The sequence below is a fragment of the Hemicordylus capensis genome, chromosome 1 (genome assembly GCF_027244095.1).
Source record: "Hemicordylus capensis ecotype Gifberg chromosome 1, rHemCap1.1.pri, whole genome shotgun sequence".
Classification (NCBI taxonomy): domain Eukaryota; kingdom Metazoa; phylum Chordata; class Lepidosauria; order Squamata; family Cordylidae; genus Hemicordylus; species Hemicordylus capensis.
This window is the reverse complement of record NC_069657.1, coordinates 304034821-304059838: the sequence shown is the minus strand read 5'-3', so window position 1 is coordinate 304059838 and position 25018 is coordinate 304034821. Positions and strand designations below refer to the sequence as shown.

The window sequence follows — 25018 nt, the reverse complement described above, 5'->3', positions numbered from 1 at the left end:
TGCAGAAAGATTGTCATTTCCCGCTTGGCTTTACCTTTGTTGCTGTTGCAGTCTTTCCTCACTTAGTGCTAAAGCACCTCTTTAAAAGGCACTTTTCTTAGACCTCCTTTATGCCCCAGTTAGCCTTTGCACTATTTTCTCCAAGAAATGAGCATATCTCCCACCTTTCACTATAAATTGAACAACCATCTTAATATACTTGTATAGGAATGAAGGGATAGCATTTTAAAGAATAGAAGCGGGCGGGGGAGACCATTCTTGATGTGATAAAAGAAAAAAATTAACAAGGCTGCTATCCCAGGCAGTCCATCTCCTTGTGTAGAGACTTTCTAAGATCAGCCCAGAGTCATGAAACTAGCATTGGATGTGTAAAAAAAACAAAAAAACTAATGTTAAAAGTAGGTCGGAGACAGATGTTAATGGACATGATCACATTCCCCTTAAATTCCAGGCATCTTTGCCCTAGTTGGGATTTCAGACTTGATAATGCCTCACATCATAAAATAACTGAGGGGTTTTTTGTGTCAGAAAAGCTCTTAGAACAACGCAGCTCATCCACGGAACTCTTTTTTGTGTGCCCAGCAGGTGCTTGAAGACTAAGTGAAATAGTAACATTTAAGGTGGTTTTATATTTTGTGCTTGGGCAGATATGTGAGTACAAAATGCACACCTAGTGCATCATTTGAGAAGGATGCACATGTATAAAGATAGGAATATTTAAATACATGGCTATTTAAAACACAGGACAGCAGTAGGCTTCTGCTGCCATGGAGTTTAGAAAGAAATACATTGTTTTTATTTGTGTGCACTCTTCTCAACTCAAGGGAGCACACTTCTGTTTTGTACTCAGAGCCCAAATATGAAATGCAGCATGAGAACCTACAATTTTAAACAGAAACTTCTGCTTCCATCATATTCTTTGATGTGCCAAACCATCAGGAACCATGTTTTCCATCTCAAATATAAAAGTTGCTGCTTCAGTTATCATCTTTCATGGCTCCCTTCACTAGTCTCAAAAAGTTCAGTTTTTTCACATCAGCTGCCCAAGTTTTACTCCGCTATCTCATGGTATAATTATTTACAGTTTAATATGGATCTTACCTCTAATTTGTCCTTTTGGTAAAGCATGAATCAGTATTTATATCTTTACCAGAAGCTCAACATTTTTTTAAAAAAACAGTGCTTATTAATGTATATTAATACATTGTCATAACTGTAAGACTGTAATAATCCAAATAAATCTGAATGAAACCTAAGCTTACCAAGGCACCTAGGACAGACTAAAAATGAGTAAAGAGAAGACACGACAATAAGCAGTCATGGAGAAAAATAACTCTCCATGACTGCTTATAATTGTTTTCTCTTTACACCTTTTTAAGCTGCCAAAGGTGCCTTGATAAACTATATCGCTTAGCTTTCAACCAGATTTATCCACCTTTCTTTCTAATCTATCTAAATAAAAGCATTCTGTCTTTAAGCTGCTACAAATATCTTTTATTTGGTGGGATATCAACAGGAAGGAAGGTAGGAAATTCTAGCACATATGGGGGAGATATGTTGTGTCTTTGTCTAGGATTTGGGCTTGAGAACCTAACAGAATCCAGGTTAAGGATAATGTGTTTCTTTCTGGAGAAGATGCCGCCATGGTCAAAGAGCCAATGAAGTATTGCATCTTTCCTGGCACTTCCCCAAGATACTGATCAAGCTGTGCAAGTACTGGATTGCAGTTTACAACTAGCACTCCCAAGTATCATCACCTGTTTTATAACACAAGTAGTAGTTACATTATACATCAGAGAACAGACAACTAATAATCAACTCACATCTCTTCCAGGTATGCCATCTGTTCCTTGTTCTCCTTTGTCTCCATTTTCACCCTAGGAAAAACCAGCATTTGTTTTAACTTTCTGGGGAAACACATCTAAATGGAGAAAAAATATATGAAAACATCTAAAATATTAACATCCATTTCCAGTATAATCTGTACTTGCACAGATAAACTACTGTGGTCAACATCCAGTGACACCACATGTACACCCAAATTTGCTTGGTGGGTGGTAGTTTCACAGCTGTGGATAGATAAAATTTCAGGAGCAAAAGAATTATAGCTGACATACATCCTTGCTTTTCTATCATTTATATATTTACATATATATTTATATGTAATTGTTCGCCTCCTTCATGACCTCGTTACCCCAGCAGTTTCTGCTCATATTATTAAGAGTGTTTATAAATCAATTTGGAGCACCATTTGTTTTCAGAGCTTCTATGTCTTGCTTTGCACTGTGCCAACCCTTGGAGACCAATTTGGAGGGTCTCAGTTCATTTAGGAAGCCTAATTCATTTTAATTTCACTCTCACTTGTGTCAGTGGTGGCATGAGCTATAGTGCACAGTCATCTCCTCATGGCACCATCTTGAATACCTATAACACAGTGCCATCTGCTACAGTGTGGGTTAAAAAAAGCCATTGTAATGAAAAAGAAATATTAACCCAAAATGCCTGGGGATGAAGTTACATCCTGGGGCAGCTTTGAATATTCAAGATGATGCACATCGTGAAGCAGCTGTATATTTCAGCTCTTGCTGTCACTGAAACAGACAGTGGCAAATAACAGAAAAAGAAATATTTTTTAAATTCAACTCCCCTGAGAATGAATAGGTAACAAATGAGCTTCGGAAAACAAACTTCATTCATACCCATTTTTTCAGCATTGGGTTCCTAAGGAACAAATGGAAACAGAGGCATAGCAAGGCTGGAGCAGCCCCTGAGACAAAAGGTGAAACCTCACCACCACCACCACCATTTTCTTTTTGAGAGAGGCATGAAAGAGTAACCTGTGACCCAACCAGTCAGACCACCTCCCTCAGGGGCCTAGGGACATTTGTGCCCTCCCCCCATTCAACTGAAGTTTCACCCCTGAATGGAAAAACAGAACGGGAATCACCCTATTTGGTTCTGTTTCCAATTGCTCTGAAAATCTACCATTTTGTGAACAATTTCAGTTCCATTTTAATTCATTATTTGAAATCATCCTTTCTCCCGCCATGGAAATACAAATCTGCCTTGGTTTCTTAAAAGAGGTCATTCCCATATTATGGCTAACCCCCCACCCCCGCAGTGAAATTATTTGCACCTCTCTGAAAAACAAAGACCACAAAACTCTGTGGTCTGTGGACTCCTTTTTGCACTATAGTATTTGAATGGAAATTCTTTGAAGTATTGTGAAGAGGCTAAGAAGCAGCTGAAGCATGCATTTATTAATTGTGTGATTATTAATTAAGCTTCTTAATTAATTAATTGTGTGATTATTAATTAAGCTTCTGCTCCCTAATTATCCTTTACCCGTTCCAGGTTCAGAGTTCTTCTGAGCAGTGACTGGAAATTGTGAGTGGGATTTTCAGAGAACTAGTGGTGTGCACACGAAGCCCATCCTTCCTTCTGCTTCTCCATTTCAAATGGCCCCCTCTCCAAATTGCTTTGCAGCAAAGAAATGGACTGTCAGCCTTCATTGCACACGTTTGCATGTAACTGTAAATTAGACTCTGAGATTATCAGCTCACATGATGTGCAAGTCAGTGCTGGTGTTCTTGATTGGCTGGCGTTGCTGTGCAGAGGAAAGCCAGCCCCTGTGGTGTTACACAAGTACTTAAAGTATGTCCGCACTTGCACAGCACTACTTACATTGTTTCCATTAAAGCTGCACAAGTGTGGGCTGCACAAGTGTGGGCATGTTGTTTTAAGTAGCTGTGCAACTGTGCTTTTGTGCAACACTGTTGGGGCTGGCTTGACCCCTTGATATTTTAAAGCAGTTATTGCCATGTTGTGACTAAGCCCCTGCAGTGAAATTATTTGCACCTCCCTTAAAAACTACAACAATCCAACAGTGCCAGCCAATCAGGAACACCAGCATTGCCCTGCGCATCATGTGAGTCCGTATCTTTAGATTACAAACAACCCCTTCATCAATAGCAGGAATACAGCTAGCTAACCAACCAAGTGCACATCAGCCCTGGCATGTTCTTAAGCCTTCACTATTTTATAATGGTTTGGGGAAAAACTGATGTTTCCTCAGCTATGTAAAAACATATGCCCAAGGAGAACATTATGCATTATTAATAGCCATGTTGTTGATTATTCCCGTTCTTCATTGTGGACATTGTCGTGTGTAAATGAGAAGCCTCTAGCAATTACTGAGAGTTTACTTTCTACCAAGCCACATTTGAAGTGGCAATTTGACTTATATACAGGTGGTCCTTGTAATGCCACTGGCATTCCAGAAGTGGTGCTTTCTATACACAATAATATATGGCTTGCTCTATGTAGGTCAAATTAAGGGCAGACATGGAGCTAAAAATTTAGGTCTGCTAGGTAGTGAGAGTAAATGTCATTCCTGCAAAGAAAGGGGAACACGGTGTACTAAAAACTAACCTTTCATATCTACTAGAGAACAAAAACAGCTCTCCGCCGAAACTTGTCTGACAGGCAGTTGACAGAGCTGAGCCTATTCGTTATTTCATCTATTTAATTCTGTTTCCTACAAAGCAGTCAAGTAAAATAATTTGTGATACACAATCCTGATTCAAAGCTTCCTCCAGTGATAACAGTATAGATGTTTGATCTAGCAATAAAATGTTAAGTTTTGAAAAATGAATTTATTAAAGCTTCCTGAAGACAAATAAACTAAGAATCACAGAGATGCATGTTAAATGGTATCATACATTACAGACAATCATGGAATTCTTCATCAAGGATAATAATTGGGTGGCTTCACACATAATATGGCAAATAAGGTTCCTGCGAACCACATGTGCAAGCCTGATTTCTGGTGTCAGAGGGCTTATGCCAACACTGGGCATGTCATCTAAACCCACCAATGTTGGAATATTCAACCCAACTTGTGGACTGGAACACCGCATCTATAACCTAGATTTTAAGTTTGTTACAGGCGTTGGGTTTGGAATCACAAATAGGATAGAATATGCCGACACTGATGGGATCAGATGACATGTCTGATGTCGGCATAGCCTTCCCAACACTGGAAGTCAGGCTTGCATATGGACTCCAGGAACTAGCAGTTCACAAAAATCTTACTTGCTGCATTGTGCGTGAAGCCACCCATCGTCTTTTACAGATGACCAAACCAACCAACCCCAAAACAAATAATTCAAACCGATATTCTATGTTTCTTTCATATTATCTTAATATGAAGAAATATTAATAATCATCATTTAATCTTGGTGGTAAATTCTGTGTGAGAGTGTGTGTGTGCGTGCGCGCACACACATGGGGAGGCACTTCTGCTTAACTTATTTGAAAGAGCAGAACTATGAGGCAAATGCATCACAACACCACCAGAGAAGCCATTCTGAGCACCTAAAAGGATAGAGAACTAGCAGGAGGGGGAGGGGCTTGTTTACACTCAGTCTTGCTGTGAGTCCACAGCCCTTCAATGTTCTTCAGTATTTGATTTGTTGACATTATACAAGGGCTATCCTCATTCTGTAATGAGTTCAAATCAGAGAGCTTGATGTGGAAAGATTTAAGGGCTCTTGGCTCACCATGCTGATGTTGTCTCTGTGGGGCTTTCATAGGAAAACAAATATTTCATGAGAGACTCAAGGCAGTCAAACAAGGAGTTGTGGCTGGAAACCATCTTGAAATCCTTCATTCTTGTAGAGAAAGAGACTGTTCTTACATGCAGACTGACCCAGCTAGGGACGCCCAGCCCGGGTTAGGCTGCACATGAGAACTGCTGGAACTGGGCCCGATCCTGGCGGGGCAACGCTGCCTAGCCCTGCTTTCAAGCTTGGGTGTTAGCTGAGGTTAAGGGAGTGAGCGCTCCCTTAACCTGAGCTAACTTGCTCATGTGTTCACTGGAGCTATGTTTAGCCTCAGCAGAACAAGTCAGGCACCTAGATCACCTGTCTCCTGGGGGAATCCCCCAATACATCACACTTGTTGCACACTGCATTGTGAGATTCACGGAGGCTGGGACAAGTCTGACCTCATATCAATCTGCCCTGCTCCACGTTGCACAGAGCAGAGCTGATTGTGTGGGAGTGTACTTCGCTCTCCCACTGAGTAACTAACTATCGTCTAGAGGGAAAGGCAAGGTTTAGAAAGCCTTCCCTCTGCCCACCCGGTAGGTCATGTGAATGGCTCCAAAGGCTATCATCTCAAGATAACAACTTCAACATTATTCCCTGTGGTTTTTTCAGGACTGTGTAAATAAACCCAAGAGACAGGAGAACTCCTCTATTTAGAATCCTAAAAGCATTTTAGTCATCAGAGAGCCATCAAACTATATAGTGGCCTGCTACCTGAGCAAAAAGGCACTTTTTAAAAGTGGCAATTCTCTTTATTTACCAGGGGGAGAGAAACTGGCCCTTACCAACCCCAGCACAGCACCCCTCCAGTGGCTGTTGCTGGTGTCTGTCTTACGTTTCTTTTTTAGATTGTGAACCCTTTGAGGACAGGGAGACATTTTGTTTATTTGTTTATATCTATGCAAACTGCTTTGGGAACTTTTGTTGAAAAGTGGTATATAAAGATTCATCATATGTGTGTTTCAGTGGAATTGCACTTGGTCTGTACCATAGTACAGCCTACCGGATCCCAGTTGCATCAGCCAGGATATTTATTTATTTAGAATATTTTATACACCTTTTCAACAATACCACATTCTCAAACAAGTTTACATAGCAAAGAAATGAAAAGATGATTTCCTATCCTAAAGGGACTAATCTAAAACATACACATACACGAAATGAGCAACATCTACTGGTAAGGATGCAATGATGGCTTGAATGGGGATAGTCAAGGCCCCCCTGCTAATTATGAGAGTCAACTTTTTTTCCTCTTTGCCCAATTAGGAGGGATAAACCAAGATACAGTCTACCAATATCTATATAATTAATACTCTTAAACATACCCATAGCTAATTCCATGTATGGCAGCTCTTGTGAGAGTTTGGAGAGCTACTGAATAGTGATGGGGACGGGAGGGGGGAGAAAATGGCAGCAGCCAACCAGCAGGCCAGGAGTTAGTGGAGGCTGGCCAATGGCTGGCTGGCTGGGAAAACAAAGCCACTGGCAGGTGGAGAAGGCAGGGGTGGCTGGTGGGAGATTGAGGGGCCACCAGCTGGGCAGGCGGGTGAGAAGCGGCCGGCCGGAAAGCAGAAAGCCCAGTTGGCCAGGTGGGTGGGTGGGGAGAGAATAAGCCAGAAAGCGGCATGTGGGGGGAGTGAAGTGGCCAGCTGGCCAGAAAGCAGCAGAGTAAGGAGAAAAAGGCAACGTCGGGTGGGTGGGCTGGGAGCAGGCGGCTGGCTGGCTGCTGGAAATTGGTGGGTGGGCAGGAGGAAGCAGGCCGGCTTTCCGGCTGGCCTGCCAGCCCGAAAACGCAAGCCGGTGGGGGGGGGAGAAGCAGGCCGGGAGAAGCGGGCCGGGTGGCAGAGATGCAGATGCTCTGTGCCCGGCCCAGCTAGTAGTATTGGAATGCATGAATACCTTACAATCTATTCTATGAATTCTCAATACTGGGAAAACCTGACTTACATACCAAGACATAAAGAAATTAGGACAGTAACAGACCACCAGCACTGCAGTGGGGATTTAAAGAAACCCCAAAACATACCCATGCTGCTGCAGGGGCAAATTTGTCCTGCTTCTACTACTGCACATTCACAGATTATGACAATACTTCCATTATTCCAAAAGGAAGTATCATTGCAACTTGCAATTGCACAGGAGTTGGTAGGAGCAGAACAGACCCACCTTCGCAGCACCACAGGTGTTTGGTTTTTTTTTAAATCTCTGCAGAAATGCAGGTGGATCTGTTACCATCCCACTTCTCTGTGTAATATGTTGCTTTGCCTAGATGGCTGGGCAATTTTCCTTCAGATTTTGCACCAACCACTATAATAAGCTCCATTTTGTGTGAGCTGGAAGTTTATTAAATGTTACTAGCAGCTCTTTGTCTAGCTCTGAAGCATTCAAAGTCATGTTTCAGAAATGTTGTGGAATCACAGTTATTTTGGGATTTCCCCTTAGCTCTGATGCTGAGGGAAAGGCCTGCCACTTAGGAACTCACAGGGAAGTGATACCAGTGTGCTAGAGGAAAGAGAAAGAGAAAGATTCACATGGGACAAGAAGGGAGAAAGAAAAAGCAAAGAACAAAGAATAAGGAAGCAATCTTTAGAAGCCCAGTGAATGCAATGCATTCTTCCCTTGAAGTCTTCATGGCTTCCTTAACTCCGCAAACAAAACCAGCCTGTTCTTCACCTTCTCCATACCACAGTTAATACTTCAAAGAGCAGTGTGCCTTTTTATCCTTTACCATTACATTCCAATACTGTTATCAAACATTTGAAATAATGGCTGGTGGTAACAATCAGCTGACTCACAGAAATGGCCTTTTTTTTTTTTTTTGCTGATGTGGCCATGTTGAATGGATCATCTGACATATTCACCATGAACTGAAGCTATAATTTTATATAATGCTGCTCAACCCTCATTAAGTTGGTTTGCCATGCTTTACAAAGCCGCAAGCTCTTCTCAAGGCAAATAACTTGTTTGCTTTGAGCAGGGAGCTGCAGTGGTTGAAAAGAAAAAGCAAGAGTTATGCAAATTATCCCTCAGAGATGTTAAATGAGTGATAAAATTTTGAACTAGAAAGGTTGGATATAAATATTCTCAATACATTAATAAATCAGGCCCAGTTGGCAAATTGGTGCAAAGAGAAGGCAAGTTCAATAGACCCATGAAAGGTCCAGCAAATGGTAACATGCTTCTGTAGAATTCAGACGAAAGAATTGTGGTATGCAAGGACAAAGCAGTGGAGTAGAACCAGGAATATTAATGGTTTATTGAAATAGATATTATGATATATTATTATATAAATAGGTACTAATATATTAAAATAAAACAAACAAATATTATTTACAGAGAGGCAAGTGCAGTCTGCCTTCAGTACTCTTGCTGCTGTTTGTTTGTTACTCCTGCCTCTACTCCAGGGATGAAATAAAAGTAACTAAAGCACCATTCAAAAGCTGGCCTGGATCAAGGAATAGATTAACCAAAAACACCACATCCCTCCTCCGCCACCCCCAAATAAAATAATAGTCACGTCAAAATACTAACAAAATTTGCAACATAAAATTATACACATAAAACAAGAGCACGGATCAAAAGTTGGTCCACAGATTCGTGACCAGCTACTGCTATGTAGTATAGTCCTGTAAATGGTTTGGAGCTCAACAATTGATCCTTTTTGGGTAACGTGAATAGCACAGCTTAGGATCACATAGGGCTGCAGACACTGGTGGATCAGGAGAGCTGGATGGGATGACATTGTCACTGGGCATGGAGTCATTGTCATGTGAGAGTGAAGCCTGGTGTGTGCTCTGCACTGGTTTGAAGTGAAATACATTTCTTGTGACTTTATGATTACCCTGCTGGGCTGTAATCATGTTACCTTTTATCTGCACTATTTGATATGCTGCAGGATAAAAGGGCAGTGACAGTTTGTTCCAAGGCTGAATGATTTTCATTAGAACCATGTCACCAACTTTCAATGGTAGTACAGTGGCTCACCTGCATTGATCAGTGTACTGTTTCATCATTCTCTTTGCATGTTTATCACATTGATGTAAAACAGTGTCCCGATAATGGCGCTTTCCAGACTAGCTGCTCAACAGCAGCAAAATGCCTCCATTCAGGCAAGTCACATTGAAAACGTAAAAAGCAGCAACTAACAACCCGAAAAAACAGCAACTTCCTTACACCAGATATACAATGTCCTAGCTCTATATCGCAGTGATTTAATTCAAGACAAGGTATTGGCAATGTGAATGGCACTCTGCTGTCTGTGTAGGGACTGCGGTGTCACAATGCAGGAAGTGTGAAAGGACACTTCTGAGATCAGACGTGACCCCGTTGCAGGGTCTAATTTGAAAAGTGCCATGGAGTGTCGAGTCAGTTTTGCCTGAACCTGTCTGCCAAACATAATGGTAGCTGGTGCTACACCAGCAGAGCAGTGGGGAGTGGACCTGTAGCTGTGGAGGAAATGAAATAATTCTTGTTTCAGATTGGCACCCTCTGCTGTGGCAATCTAGATCACTTTCTTGAGGTCCTTGTGAACCTCTCAACTTCACCGTTGGCCTGTGGCCAGTACAGTGTGAATTTTTCGATGTTTGAAGCCTAGATAGCCTGCAAATGGAGCAAACTGGGAGCTCTGAAAAGGCAGTCCATTGTCACTTTTGAAAACAGCTGGTATGCCATAGGAAGAGAAAATCTTATCCAATTGGGGGTTTGCAGTATTAGCTAGAGTGCTGGTAAGCATTTCCACCTCTGGAAAATGGCTATAATTATCAGTGATAACCAACAGATGCCCACCATTGGGGAGATCACAAAAATCAACGCTGCAAGCGATCCAAGCTAGTGGCCATCACTCACCACATCCATGGCAGAGAATTCCATAGATTAATCATGCACTGTGTGAAAAAGTACTTCCCTTTGTTGGTCCTAATTTCTTGGCAATCAATTTTCCAGAGGTTCCAGAGGCTTGTGATCAGTTATGATTGTGAAGGCACAGCCATAAATGTAGAAGTGAAAATGAGAACATGCCCAGACAATTGCAAGTGGCTCCTGCTTGAGAATTCGGTTGTTCTGTGAGTGAATGAGCTTTACTCGCACACACTATGGTAGAAATATGGCCATGTTGATCTACTTGTGTGAGGACTGCACCCAGGCCATCAGGGCTAGTGTCCACCAAAAGTTCAGTCCATTTGTTGGGGTCAAAGTATGACATGATAAAATCACTTGCAAAGGCATTCTTGAGCTCTGTGAAAGCAGTTTGATGTTCAGCCAGCCATTCCCATGGTTGATTTTTATGGTTAAGATCCCTGAGAGGCTAGGAAAATGTGGCAAGCCGCAGAATGAATCTGCCACAATAAATTGAAAGGCCCCAAAGGCTATAAATTTCAGTGGGAGTAGTGGGTTCATCAGCATTGTGTATTGCCATTACTTTTTGGGGATCAGCAAAGATACAGTCTTTTGAAAACATACAGAATATCCAAAGCACTCCAAAGTGGGTTTTTTTTAAAAAAAAATCACATTTGCTCTGGTTAAGAGTCAGATTCTCCTCCTACAGTCACTGTAAGATTACAGTAAGATGAGAGTCATGCACCTCTTCTGTGGTGCCAAACACCAAAACATCATCACTGACATTGAGCACACCTGGGAGTCCAGCTAGAATACGAATGGTATTCTGAAATATTTCAGCAGAAGAACAAATACCAAACCTGAGGCATTTGTAGTGGTGAAAGCCCACATGAGTTGAAAATGTCATGGTATATCTGGAATTGGGGTGGATTTCAGGTTGATGGTAACCTGCAGTAAGATCAAGCTTGGAGAAAAACTTGGTTCCATTAACTCATTTATTTACCATCAATGACCAAATAATTGGTTCCATTAAGATCAGCAGTGATGTCATCCACAGTGGGAGTAATGTGTCTCTTGTACTTGATAGCTAGATTGGGGAGGTGCATATCCACACATATCCTGATTTGGCCCAGCTGTTTCAGTTTGGGGGCAACAACTATGGGGGAGACCCGTGGGGTAGGGCCATCCAAGCACTCAATGATACCAAGTTCCTCTACGTGTCTCAACTCTTCTTCAACCATTTTCCTAATGGAAAGGAATATGTCTGAGTGGCAGGGCAACTGGTTGAACAGTTTCATCAATGTGAAGTTTTATTTGCTTCCTTTTCAACTTTCCGATACCTTGAAACATGTGCTCATACTGGTGGAGGTTTAAAGAAAGTGAATCAGGGAGTATAGTCTGGAGCATTGTGATGAGTCCCAAGACGTTGGCCATGTCATTTGTGATCAAGCTAACACCACTAAGCGTAACATACATGGGATGTATAACAGATGTGTCCTGGAAGATCAAATGTGCATGGAACATGCCACCCAGAGGCAATGGAACTGGAGTTGCATAGGGGTACATTTTCATGGTTGAGTGCAACAGCAGCAATTTCTGAGGAAGTGCATCATAGTCAAATAACACCACCAATGCTGGATGAGGCCCAAAGCCCAACTAATCCAACATCCTGTTTTGCCCAGTGGTCCACCAGATGCCATTAGAAGCCCACAGGCAGGAGCTAAGGGTATGCCCTCTCTCCTGCTGTTACTCCCCTGCAAATGGTATTCAGAAGCATCTTGCCTCTGAAGCTGGAGGTGGCCTATAGCCACCAGACTAGTAGCCATTTATAGACCTGTCCTCCATGAATTTGTCTAAGCCTCTTTTAAAGTGATGCAAGCTAGTGGCCATCACCACATCCCATGGCAGAGAATTCCATAGATTAATCATGCACTGTGTGAAAAAGTACTTCCTTTTGCTGGTCCTAGTTTCTTGGCAATCAATTTCATGGGATAACTCCTTGTTATAGTGTTATGTGAGAGGGAGAAAAAATTCTCTCTATCCACTTTCTCCACTCCATGCATGATTTTACAGACCTCTATCATGTCTCCCTGCAGTTGTCTTTTTTCTAAACTAAAAAGTCCCAGGTGTTGTAGCCTTGCCTCATAAGGAAGGTGCTCTAGGCCCCTGATCATCTTGATTGCCCTCTTCTGCAACTTTTCCAGTTCTACAATGTCCTTCTTTAGGTGTTGTGACCAGAATTGTATGCAGTACACCAGGTGTGGCTGCACCATAGTTTTGTATAAGAGCATTATAATATTAGCTGTTTTATTTTCAGTCCCCTTCCTAATGATCCCTAGCATAGAATTGGCCTTTTTCACAGCTGCTGCACATTGAGTTGACACTTTCAATGAGCTGTCCACCACAACCCCAAGATCCATCTCCTAAGTCAGTCACTGACAGCTCAGATCCCAGCAGCATATAAGCTGGGTTTTTTTGCCCCAATATGCAAAACCTTACACTTGCTAACACTGAACTGCATTTGCCATTATGTGTCACCCACTCCCCCAGTTTGGACAGATCCTTTTGGAGCCCCTCACAATCTCTTTTGGATTTCACTACACTAAATAGCTTGGTGTCATCTGCAAATTTGGCCACTTCACTGCTTACCCCAACTTCTAGATCATTTATGAATAAATGAGGGGAAAAAAACTGGTCCCAGTACAGATCCCTGGGGGACCCCAATTCCCTCCACTGTGAAAATTCTCCATTTATACCTACCCTCTGTTTCCTGTCCTTCAACCAGTTACCAATCTACCATGTACTTGCTCCCTTATCCCATGACTGCTAAGTTTTCTCAAGAGTATTTGATGAGGAACTTTGTCGAAAGCTTTTTGGTATACTCTGTCAACTGGATCACCTTTATCCACACACCTATTGACACTCTCAAATAACTCCAAAAGGTTAGTGAGGCAAGATTTACCTTTGCAAAAGCCATGCTGGTTCTTCCCTGGCAGGGCCTGTTCTTCTATGTGCTTTATAATTTTATCCTTGATAATGATTTCCATCAATTTATGATGGCCCACACTGGGTCATCACATTTATAGTTACACCTGTATCAATTAAAACACAAACTTGTCTCCTTCTATTAAAACATAGTGATGACCCTTATGGCCAGAAGCAGGTGGGGCTGGAGAACAGACAGTATAAATGTATAAGTTACCTTCCTCTGGAAGATCAGCCTGAAAAGTTAACTCCTGCTAACTTGGCAAAGAGGCACCTTTTAACATGGCGATTCTCTTTATTTAGCAGGGGGAGAGTAACTGGCCCTATCCACCCCCAGCACAGCATCCCTCCAGTGACTGTTGCTGGTGTATATCTTATGTTTCTTTTTAGATTGTGAGAACTTTGGGGTCAGGGTTCCATCTTATTTGTTTGTTATTTCTCTGTGTAAACCTCCCTGAGCCATTTTTGGAAGGGTGGTATAGAAATCAATCAATCAATCAAATAAATAATAAAAGCATTTATGTGCCCATGACCCTGCCTGTGAGGACACGAGGTAATCTGTTAGGACCTGCATACTCTTGCATAGTGGTTCTTTTTCCCAAAGGCATGGCAAGCTGTGCCCCTGGCAGGGCAAACATCTTTGTGGGGTAAGATCAACCACAGTAGTAAGAACATTGTTGGGCCATCTGCTCAGGCACACGCTTCTTGGTCCAAGATGGATGGGTAGCTCAGGAAAGTGTTAGCTGCTTGCAACTGGGGTTTCTCTGAAGCTTTTGTACCATTTCCATATGTGGGGCATGGCTGCCTTGAACAGAGGGGCATGTTGGTTCAGATACTTCATTTGCTTGAGCAGTGTCCAATTTTATGGTGCGGGTCATCTGGGGTTCATGCAGAATTTGTTGCCAAAGCTTGAGGATCAAGCTTATATTATCTGTGTCCTTATCTCATTGTGTGTGTTTGTGAATGCACAGGACAGTGCAAGATGATGAAGACAGGTGTGATACGCATCAGTATTTTCTCCTTCCTTCTGATGTGCTTGCCAGAACATGTACTGCTCAAAGTCTATGTTTCTGCAGAACTCAAAATACTTGGTGAGTGCTAGCTTTGCTTTTTCTTCATCATCATCTTCAGGATCAGGTAATGTTTTGAAAATCTGGTGAATTTAACTGCCTGCAAAATGTAACAGCATTGCCTGCTTGGGTGGTGGGGTCATTTTCCTTTATCACAAGAAATAGATTTTCCAGTCTTTCAAGTCATTGGTCCCATCTAGGTCCCAATGTAGTGTGGGAGTCATGAACAGCAAATTCAGGAAAAGCAGGAAGCATACAAGAGAACCTCATTAATCACGGGTCCAGCACCCGCAGCTTGGCGTATCCATGGTTGGGTAATGGACACCTGACCTCAGTATATGCGGAGGGCAGCAAAAAAAGGTTAAACCCATGTATCGGCAAACCGGGGGGTGGCCGGAAATGCAATTTCAACTGCATGGGCCATTTTATGGCTCATTTCTTCAGAAAAGGGGGCAAAAAGCTATTTTCAGCTGATTTTCTACTCTTAGGGTGCATCTTCAGACTCCTTGCAGCATGGAGCATGGTAGGACACTTTATTTGGGCCATTTGGGGGATGATTTGGGGCAGTGCAGGAACCTAACCCCCCAATTTTCATTCACTTTAATGCCCTGTTATTCACAGATTCACTATCTCCACCCCACATAGAATGGAACCCCTGCATATAACAGGGTTCTCCTGTATTGATAACAACAAAGGCAGACACTCATAAAACAGGAAGAGGAACCAGTCATTGATGGGAAAGTATGCTGTGCCACTAAATAAAAGCAGCTCTCAAAATGACTGCCACTCCTCTCCTTCAGGCAGAGCTAAGGGACTATACAGTAGAGAAGATGGCTGCTACACGCAAAAGCAAGGTACTACAAAAAGCCTGTTTTACACAGTCTGTTAACTCTATGCATCAGGTGTGAAAGGACACCCTGAGTCTCCATATAAGTGGAAGATTTTAAAGACAGTTAGATAAGCACCTGCTTTAGTTCTCATTCAGGACCAGTGGATAGACAACATGGCAATTAAGGACACTTCTAGGTCTAAATTCTATAATTATCCTTGTATTTTGATGGGTACCAGTTTACAACACTATATAAATTGGATCCAGATAACAGTAATGCTCAGTCATTTCCCTTCCAGATGTTTGAATTTAGCAAATTGGAACAGTGAGCTGAAGGCACAGGGCTTTAGGCCTTTGTTCTGGTTGCAGACAGAGGTCTGGTATGAAGGCTATCCAGCTTGTAGGCATTCCCTTGTTGCATTCATGTTGACTGAACCAGACTGCTTCCAGAATTACTGAAAGCATGTGCCATTGCCTCTCATAGTAAGATGGGGGTGGGTGGGGAACACCGCACTTCAAAATGAAACTAGGATAACAAAAGAAAAATTGAGTTGTATGTATCTTCCCTTGCATCATCTAGCTTAAGTCTGCATATCTGACTTAACCTCTCAATCCTTCCTCCTTTTCCACTTTACTTTTCTTTAACATTGATACCAACATAAGGTTGGGTCTCTGTGCAGAATTTAGATTCTGGAGGGCCCATGGATCACCAGAATGATTTGATAGAATCAGCCTTAGTGGATATCAACCAAAGAAAACAAGAGAAGAAAAGGTGAAGGTGCCCTTAATGTTCAGGAAATTAGGTCAATTTTTAATCATATTTGAAGTTCAATTTCCAATCTGATATTTCTGTAGCAGAAGAATTTGGAGCACCTTACAAAAAGAGAAACCAACCCATTCCCTTTTCTTTTTAAAGGCAAGTACAGAAACAGTCTCTTCTGTCAGCATTTGACAAATGGCATACTTTCACAGGATGCATTTTAAAGACATCAACATTTTCTGTGGCTTTGGCAGACAGTTACTATTGTTATTTAGAGAGCAGCAGATGCTGTGCAAGATTACAACAATGTCAGGTGTGTGATGGACTGGTGAGCATGCAGGTAAATCATGTGTAGTTTCACAATCTCCTCCTCCCTAATATAATTGCCAAAAACACTGTTCTACCACTGTGAGTCTCCGTTAATATTTTCAATGGTTTTATTTATTACATGTTATCCTGCACTTCCTCCAAAAAATTCATGGCTGCATGCATGGCTCTCCCTTGCTACCCTTTTATACTAACACTAAACCTGTGGGTTAGACTATCCTAGGAGATAGTGACTGGCCCAATGTTATCCAGTGAGCTTCATGGTAGAATCGGGGTTTGAACTTCAGTCTCAGTTTAGTATATTAGCCATGACACCACACTGGCTGACAATAATCTTTAATGGGGGTTTCCTGGGTTGTGTTTATTATATTTGAAAGACATTGCTTCTTGATGAAAAGGAACAAAACATTAGTCATTAAAATAAGGTAAAGATCCACACATCACCCATGTTGGGTGTACCTGTTGGCTTACATTTGTCAAAGGTCAACTGCTTTTGCATGGCCTAGAGCAGGCCTTTATGTGATGTGTGAGCTAACTAGCAATGTGATTTGTGAGCAGGCCTTTATGTGATGTGTGAGCTAACTAGCAATCTGAGCTAACTAGCAATGTGTGAAACTAGTCATTGTGTAAGGAAATCTGAGAGGGTCATAGCAAATCTCACTTCTGATTTGTTTCAAATACTCATAACTGCAGCAATCTACCAATGAGTTCATTAGAAAACCAAACCATTCATTTTGGTTTAAATGGTTGTAGAGCTCTATAAAAGTGTATGCACAGATTAAAAAATAGGCTGAATGCATCAGTAATCTCTGAAACTGAAAACTTCAACAAGAGATCTATTGGAAAGGAGATGAAAGAAAACATTGCCTTCAGCCTAGTAAGAAAACTGATTGTCTAGGCAGCAAGGATGCAGTGTTGTTCCTAACATCTGTTAGGATGTAAAGATTTATATATTACCTGCTTAGGTTTTACTATCTTCTTTTGTGGTGTGTGTGGGGGGGGGATCAGTTCTTGTAGTTAAATATCTACCACCTTAAGTGGCGCAGCGGGGAAATACTTAACTAACAAGCAGAAGGTTGCTGGTACAAATCCCTGCTGGTATGTTTCCCCAGACTATGGGAAACACCTATATTGGGCAGCAGCGATATAGGAAGATGCTGAAAGGCATCATCTCAAACTGCATGCCAGAAGGCAATGGCAAACCCCTCCTGTATTCTACCAAAGAAAACCACAGGGCTCTATGGGCACCAGGAGTCGAAATCGACTTGACGGCACACTTTTAGTTAAATATCTAGCTGATACGTTTCTAAGGCTAGAATCCTAGACACACGTACTTGGGAGTGAGCCCATTGAACACAGGAGGATTTGCTTCCAAGTAAGCATGAAGGAAATTGTGATACATACGTCTATTTTCTCAACTAGAAATCAAATCATTATTTTAAATTTTTACCTTTTCATTTAAGACAAATGCCTTCTTTCCTTCCTCTAACAAAACACACAACATATTCACATCCAGTGTGCCCTGAAAGCAAGGAGTTAATGCAGTTTTTCCTTTTATATTTTGTTTCAACTTTTATGTTCTTATGATGTTACACATACCATTATTAAACACTGAAAAAAATCAATAGTCCACTTTAAAACAGGCACACTAGAGGCCAAGTTCTTTACTAGAAAGATATCATTGATTTTATACAGGTTGGATTCCATCCCACCCCCTCCAATAGACTATTTGAGTCTGGATATTTGCTACTGTAGCTGAAATCAATTCCTGCAAGCTGATAAAAACTCAACTTTTTATCATTCTCAGAACAAAAATGAAGTGGTGCAAGTTAATAATTGTACTCTCATTTTGAAGAAATGTATTGATTATATACAAATAGTAATTTGTATGTGCTGCCAGACTCCTCCTGAATGCTACTCTAACTTTTGGTTAACAAGAATATTCTACTATTTCATCTCTTTTAGAGCCTTCTTGTGCAGAAAAACCCTTCGTGCATGCATTGCACTATAGCAATGCTCCTACCTTTGCAAAATTTTACTACTGCACTTAAAACATCCACTTCACAGAGCAATCATGTTGTCACAGCTACACTGATCTTACATTGCTATTGGTTACAGTAATATGTAAACTGTAAAAGAGAGACATAATCTCCAAACATTTGAAAGACACGTGATGTATACTTCCTTGGGATACACTTCTGGTTATGGCTTGCATGGCATGACACACAGAGACACACTTTTCTTCATTTTACAGGTTTACCACCAAAAAAATTGATATGACACTGGCTTGGCTGTGGGAAACATGTCTGCGATGGCTAATGACCATAGTAAAGTTACATGCCACTGTCAGTGTAAGAATTATCCTGCTTTACTGGATATCTAATATAGCAGCATTGGTGATGGCTGACTCTTTGCCTTCAGAGAATGACAGAAAGGAGTCTACACACATGAACCCTGACTAATTCCATTTCCATAACCATTCCCTCCAACATCTTTGCTTTGCTTCATTCTCCCTGTTGCAATTTTGTGAAAGACAATGGGCCTGCTGCTTTTGCAGGGTATTCCTGTGCTCCTGAGAAGTGGTATGCAGAAGTGCCTGCTTGTAAAACTATAGTTATTGTTATTTGGGGTACTTATGATTTCTATTCTCCACTTTCAAGTTTACCATTGACATTGTTGGCCAAGATCATTTGTTATTGACATTGCTGCTCATTGATGAAAGGAGACAAATACCAAAATGTCGTGACAACAGGTGCAACTTGGCAGTAGGAGATTCCTGCTGCTGCCTGCTTTATCTTTAATGATTTAGGACAGGATGAAGGTGGATGTATGGGTGAAGGCAACCAGAACCACTAAATATTAGGCTTGTGTAGGAAATAAATAGAGGTGAGTAGGAATCACTGGATGAACAGGGGAGAAGGACATCACCAAGTGTTTTATAGCTGCTTCCCTCACAAACACAAAATAATCTTACATAGATTTAACTAAGAGTCTCAACAAAAAGACCTTCTATTGCACAAAGAAAAACTAAACATTGGTAAAGATAAAACCATTAGACATTTTGGTTTGACACACCATCCTCAGTTAAGTAAAAACAAATGAGCACAGATGAAAACCTTGTTTCCCCAGCTGTTAAATTCCTTAGACATGATCACACACAATGCCCTGGGGGGCAGAGAAATAATGGGGGGGGCAGGGGAAGAGAAGGGGGAACACCTGATTCTTTTCAGAGGCTAATAAACTTCATGGCATCAGCCAGTGCCTCCCAAGTATTAATGTCAGGTCTCAATTTCTCGATAAATAATGCTTCCTTGATTTTCTTTCTTTGTAGGTTCCTTTCAATCCCCCAAAAAGATATTTTAGTGGGCACCACTTGGCCTTCATGCTTAATCCTCATATGCAATGACCAGGGTTTCGTTCTCTTTGCACAATGCCTCATATCTGCTAGATTGTATGCTAGGAGATGTGATGCACAAGATTGTGAAATTTGTGAATGGGGGAAGGAAAGTGTGGAAAGAAAGGTACAATATATAAAATTCAATGCTTAGGTTGCACTTCATTCTATATTGGGGAATCTGGCAGGTCATTGAAAGATAGATATAAAGAAGATTTAGCCAAATCAGGTGTTCTTTCCCTGCTCATCATCTCTCCTCCAGCTAAGGAACTGTGTGTGTAATTAGTTCTAAGGAATTTAAAAGCTGGGGAACTGCGGTTTTCATCTGTGCGCATTTGTTTTTACTTAACTGAGGATGGTGTGTAACATTGAAACCTCTTATGGTTTTATGTTTACCAACTTCTAGTTTTTCTTTGTGCAATAAAAGGTCTTTTTGTTGAGAGTTTGGAGTTAAAATGTGCATTGCATCGCTGACATATCAACTTATTTAACTAAGAGTTTATTCATAAACAACTCCATTTTCTCCTTCTCCTTTCCGACTCCATCCTGCACACTCTCTACAGGATCCCCACTGGGACAAACCTCTAAATAACAAAACATAAAAGATACTGGATAGAACACCAAGCTTGTGGGAGTTAGTGAGCCATCTCTGTAATAATGATGTTTACTCATTTCACCATGTAAAGTAGCTGTTAACAATAAGATTCCCTCCACCTAATTCAATTACAGGCAACACCCAGGGCAAAGTTAAAAGTAAGCATCAATGCTTCAAGCCGTCTTGTTGCCAAGATAGACATCCAACAGAATAATACCTTCAAGAAGACTACTTCTGAATATTGCAAAAATGAGAGCTATTACTCAGAAAAGATGGGGGACAAACTGATATTTTAAAAAGAGCTGTCACCACATGGCCATTCACAATAACCTTACTCTGAGAGATGTTCCACACAGATGTTAACTCACATTAATAACCAGCCTCAGACATCTGTTCAAACAAAGCAGATGGTAATAGGAAAATTGCATACAGAAATTGCAGTGTGTGGGATCACATCCAGGATGGTTTTCCCATTCTATCCACAGTCCCAACTTGCCTTGTGTTAATAATGTATCTTCCTCCTCTTTCCCTTTGCATCTGAATTTAGGGGGGCAAATGAAATAGGGCAGGTCCTCCTTTCCATCTCCGGTTTACCCTATTACATGCCAATATCGCCTGATACTGCAAAGATGGAGAAAAGCAAGTGCTCTGCAAGCTGCACATTAGATTGTTGTATATTACAACAGTTGGAACATTGCACTATGCCATTCAAGTTCTATGAAAATAATAGTAATGTTGATTTGTCTGCACAACTTGATTGACAGCAAATAAGTATATCTTCCAGTCAATCTCCTAGAATGCAATAGTTTTTGTGATCTGCTCTGTGAAGTCAATAGGATATGCCTCAATGTACTTAAATAAGAAAAAACGGTTTCATTCCTGAATGATATCAACCCAAATGTTACATATGTGGCAATGAGCACAATGATGAAAACATAGCATTATAGATCTCAGCATGCAAAAACCCATCGCTGGCTAAAAATACCAATTTAACCTTCAACAAATGGTGGGGAGGCTAGACACTGATACCTAGGACAGCTCAACTGGCCTCAATATTCATTACCTCCACAGAAATTGACTTTCACCACTTAGCCATAGAGGGAACTGAGAGCCTGAAACACTAGCAACCCAAACTTTGCCCCATCTGTTCATTTCAGTTTTTACAACAGTTGTTAAACAGTTATTTTACTGTTTTAACACTCAGTCAAACTCAGTCATTAAACTCAATTAAATACAACCTTTGTATGTCCAAGTAGTAGTGTTTAGGCTACTGGCCAATGCAAATTAAGTTATTCCACATTAGAGTGCATTCGATTATGCTTATCTAATGCAACAAATACAATTTTCAAGAGTAGCATGGAACATCCACTGATTAAAGAGAATGGACTGGTTTTGTGGGGGGAAATGCAATTAAATGCAGAAATAATTATTGCTTTTTACAATAAATAATTATTTGATATCCACCAATGGTAAAAAAGATGTGAAAGTCATAATAGTTTTAAAGGTATGAATGTCGCCACAAATTCAAAATATTTTTTCCACAAATTTTTATGTAGGGGGATTGGTGAGTCTGTATTGACACTCAGGAATCCCAGGTTTCAATTGTAAGCCCTATTCCATAACTACAGGAAAAGGAATTTCCCCCTTGTTTCTATCTATTTCATCTGTCTTCATTATTTTGTCACCATTTAGAATTAGTCTATATGTTAAAAGAGGGAAGATTAGAACGTGCTTCAGCAAATTCATCTGGAGACTAATACAGAAAATGCATAGTGACAGGTTTTCACCATTTGCTCTGACAACAAAAGCAAAGACACTGTGACTGCAACGCTCTGGGGGTGGGGATCAATTTTTTATCACAGACTGTTAACATTACTATTGCACTGCTTTGCATCTTCCATTGTAAACCTATATCACAGTATACTCAATTGCGATAGAGAACCCCCCCTTTTGGATACATTTTGATACAGTGTCTTTCTAGCAACTGACCCCAAGTCACCATCCAGTACACAGCAGTGGCCCAGAGAGCAATTCACAGTGAATGTTCTCTTTTTGTTGCGGATGCCGTTTTAAAATTGTATAAATAGTTGTTTCAACTTTAATTGTTGTGAGCTCCTGCAAGGAAGGTATCTCACTCTGTGGAACAGGAAGTTGAGATATAGATATTTTAATTAATAAACAGTGGCTGACATAATGCACAATGCAACACCATCAGAAACAATGGAAGTAGTGTGGTGCCACTGCAGGGATGCAGTTTTAGGTGGCTGTGCAACTGCTCATATGAGAGACATTGCCAGGGCTGCCTGTCACATGTGCAGCAGTGCTGGGTGATGGGCAATGTTGTCAGTGCAGTTGTGCATCAATTGTCAGCCAGTCTCTTAAAACACAAGGCATTTCTGACCACATCCAGCTAATTCACAATTTTGAAGGACCACCAGTGACCTGATTATTATTCCTTTCCTCCACCATTTGCCTTTAGCACTCTAGATATTTAGTTAACAGACTAAGGCCAGCTTCAGACATACACATTAACAGCAGTTAACACTAACCAGAGTTAAAACTACAAACTCCTTACATGCCGCAGACATACAACGAACCGCCATTAGCCTAACTGGAGTAGAGGGAGAGGGGAGCCCTTCTCTGCCGCTCAGTCTCCCAGTCCGATCCCAGCCAGACTGCGGGCAGAGCATCACTGTGTCAGCTGTTAGGCCGTATGCAGGTCTGCAGGCGCAGCAATGGACAGAAGAGGGGAACTCCCCTGCTCTCTGGACAACCCCTGGAGAGCAGGGATTCCCTTCCAGGGTGCTGAAAAGGGTGCACCTGTGCACATGGACATGCAGGCAGGAAAGGGGCATGGTATCACAGCAACTTGCCCATGGTACCCAAGACTAGGAATGTGTTCCTTGGGATAGCAGTATCTGCAGCAAGCCAGAAACCATCCTCACGCTATCAGTTCTGCTGTTTCCAGGCAATACTGTTCTCCACTCTGATGGTCCATCTCATGAGCTGTCCGAGGGTTTCCCCATCACTTTCATGCCTGGTCACTGGACCCTGGATGATGGTTTCCTTGAAAAAGGATCTTAGCTGACCCACGATAGTCCTCAGTGACTTGTCCAGCTCATAAGCTAGCCTCCAGGGGCATCTAACCCGCAACAGGGAAGGGACTGGGGCTCCCTTCCACACCCTTTAAGTATGAAAAAAAGAATTTGGCTGCTCTGGAATCCCTTCGGGGGGGGGTCTGCCTTTCAGAGCCTGCCCATAGCACCCCCACAAAAACTAATCGGAAGGACTGTGTGGTCAGTGGAGCGGACCCTTCCAGTCATTTGAAATTCCTGGGCCAGGGCCGGCATTGTGGCGAATGTAGTTCTAGAGGTGTGGAGCTTCCTGGGAGTAGAGCGCCCCAATTTCCAGCCACCTTGGGACAGTTACGTTGCACATTGAGGGCCACAGGTAGGAGTACACATCTCCACATTAGTGGGTGGGTTGGCTGGGTGCAGGGTTTGACAGCAGTTTGGCGGCGGTCACCAAGACCAGGACAGCACTTGCCCAAGTGCCAGTCCCTGCAGCTTTCCCACATGGAGCATCCTCCTTCACTCCCCTTAGTCTGCCACTCTCATGAGAGAGTGGTCCATGGGGTTATGGGCTAAAGTTGCAGCATGCAATGAGAGCACCCGCTTGTACAACACAAATAGCATCATGTAAATTTTCAATTAGTGCCCAACAGATGGTTCTTCTCAAGAGTAAGACTTAAGGAGCAAACATCCCACCCTTTCTTTGTGAACAATAGAATTTCCCTGCTTGGGTCTGTCTCTAGGCTTCCCCCTCGTTCCCCTACTAGTGCTTCAAATTGGGGTGTTTGTGCTTGTGGACACCCATGACTGCGCCCAAGTGGCTTGACGGGATGGCGGGTCCAGGATGGGGTGTGCTGAATTCCCTGTAGCCTGGCAACTCCATAGGTGTGCAGCTGGTTTTCCGAGCGGCTGCCAGCAACAAGTGCCAAAAGCATGGAGCGGCCATGTCCTCAGGTGGGTCTGCGCCACTACCTCTATGAATGGAAATGGGTACTTAACTGAGGTTAGGAATGAGTCTGTTTGGGGGCATAATGCATCGGTGGCAAAACTGTAGTTATCGGCAGCGAACCTTGGGGAAAACCTCAGATCTCAATTGGAGTTTGTCGGGGCAAACTGGAGTTTACTTTTGAGGCTTAACCACAGTTTTGTGCATTCGGGCATACTACAGTTATAAACTCTGGTAGCTTTAACTGCAATTAAACTGTATGTGTGAACCAGGCCTAAATATCCAGAATTAGGGTCAAAGCTAACTCCTATCAGCTAGTTCCAAATTTGCAAATGAGACCCCAAAACGTAATTGTCAGGAATCCCCAAATAATATTCTGCTTCCTAAAACATTCTGGGGGGGGAGGGCTTTTGCTATGGGTGGGTTGGCGGGGGCTGGCATCATCCATCCTGAGGAAAGGCTGTCACTCACATATTTCATACTGAAATGTGATGGCAGCTGATTTTCTAAGACTTTCCAAATCTTAGTACTGGCTCAGCAAACTACCAACAACACAGAACCAGAGTAGAAAAATAAGAATTATACTTCTCTTTTGGTTA

The 25018-nt window shown here is 41.9% G+C and overlaps 1 protein-coding gene across 14 annotated transcripts in view; it reads right to left on the bottom strand.

Annotated features, from left to right (window-relative positions):
- The window catches only part of COL19A1 (collagen type XIX alpha 1 chain), a 404037-nt gene that overhangs the window by 219555 nt on the left and 159464 nt on the right, over positions 1-25018 (bottom strand). For all 14 annotated transcript variants that reach the window (XR_008314075.1, XM_053286727.1, XM_053286726.1 and 11 more), the window contains one exon: positions 1824-1877. Coding sequence is in view for 13 of the 14 variants with exons in the window: in XM_053286727.1 (XP_053142702.1) it covers positions 1824-1877 (54 nt within the window). In the remaining variant the exon portion in view is untranslated. The remainder of the gene's footprint in view (positions 1-1823; positions 1878-25018) is intronic.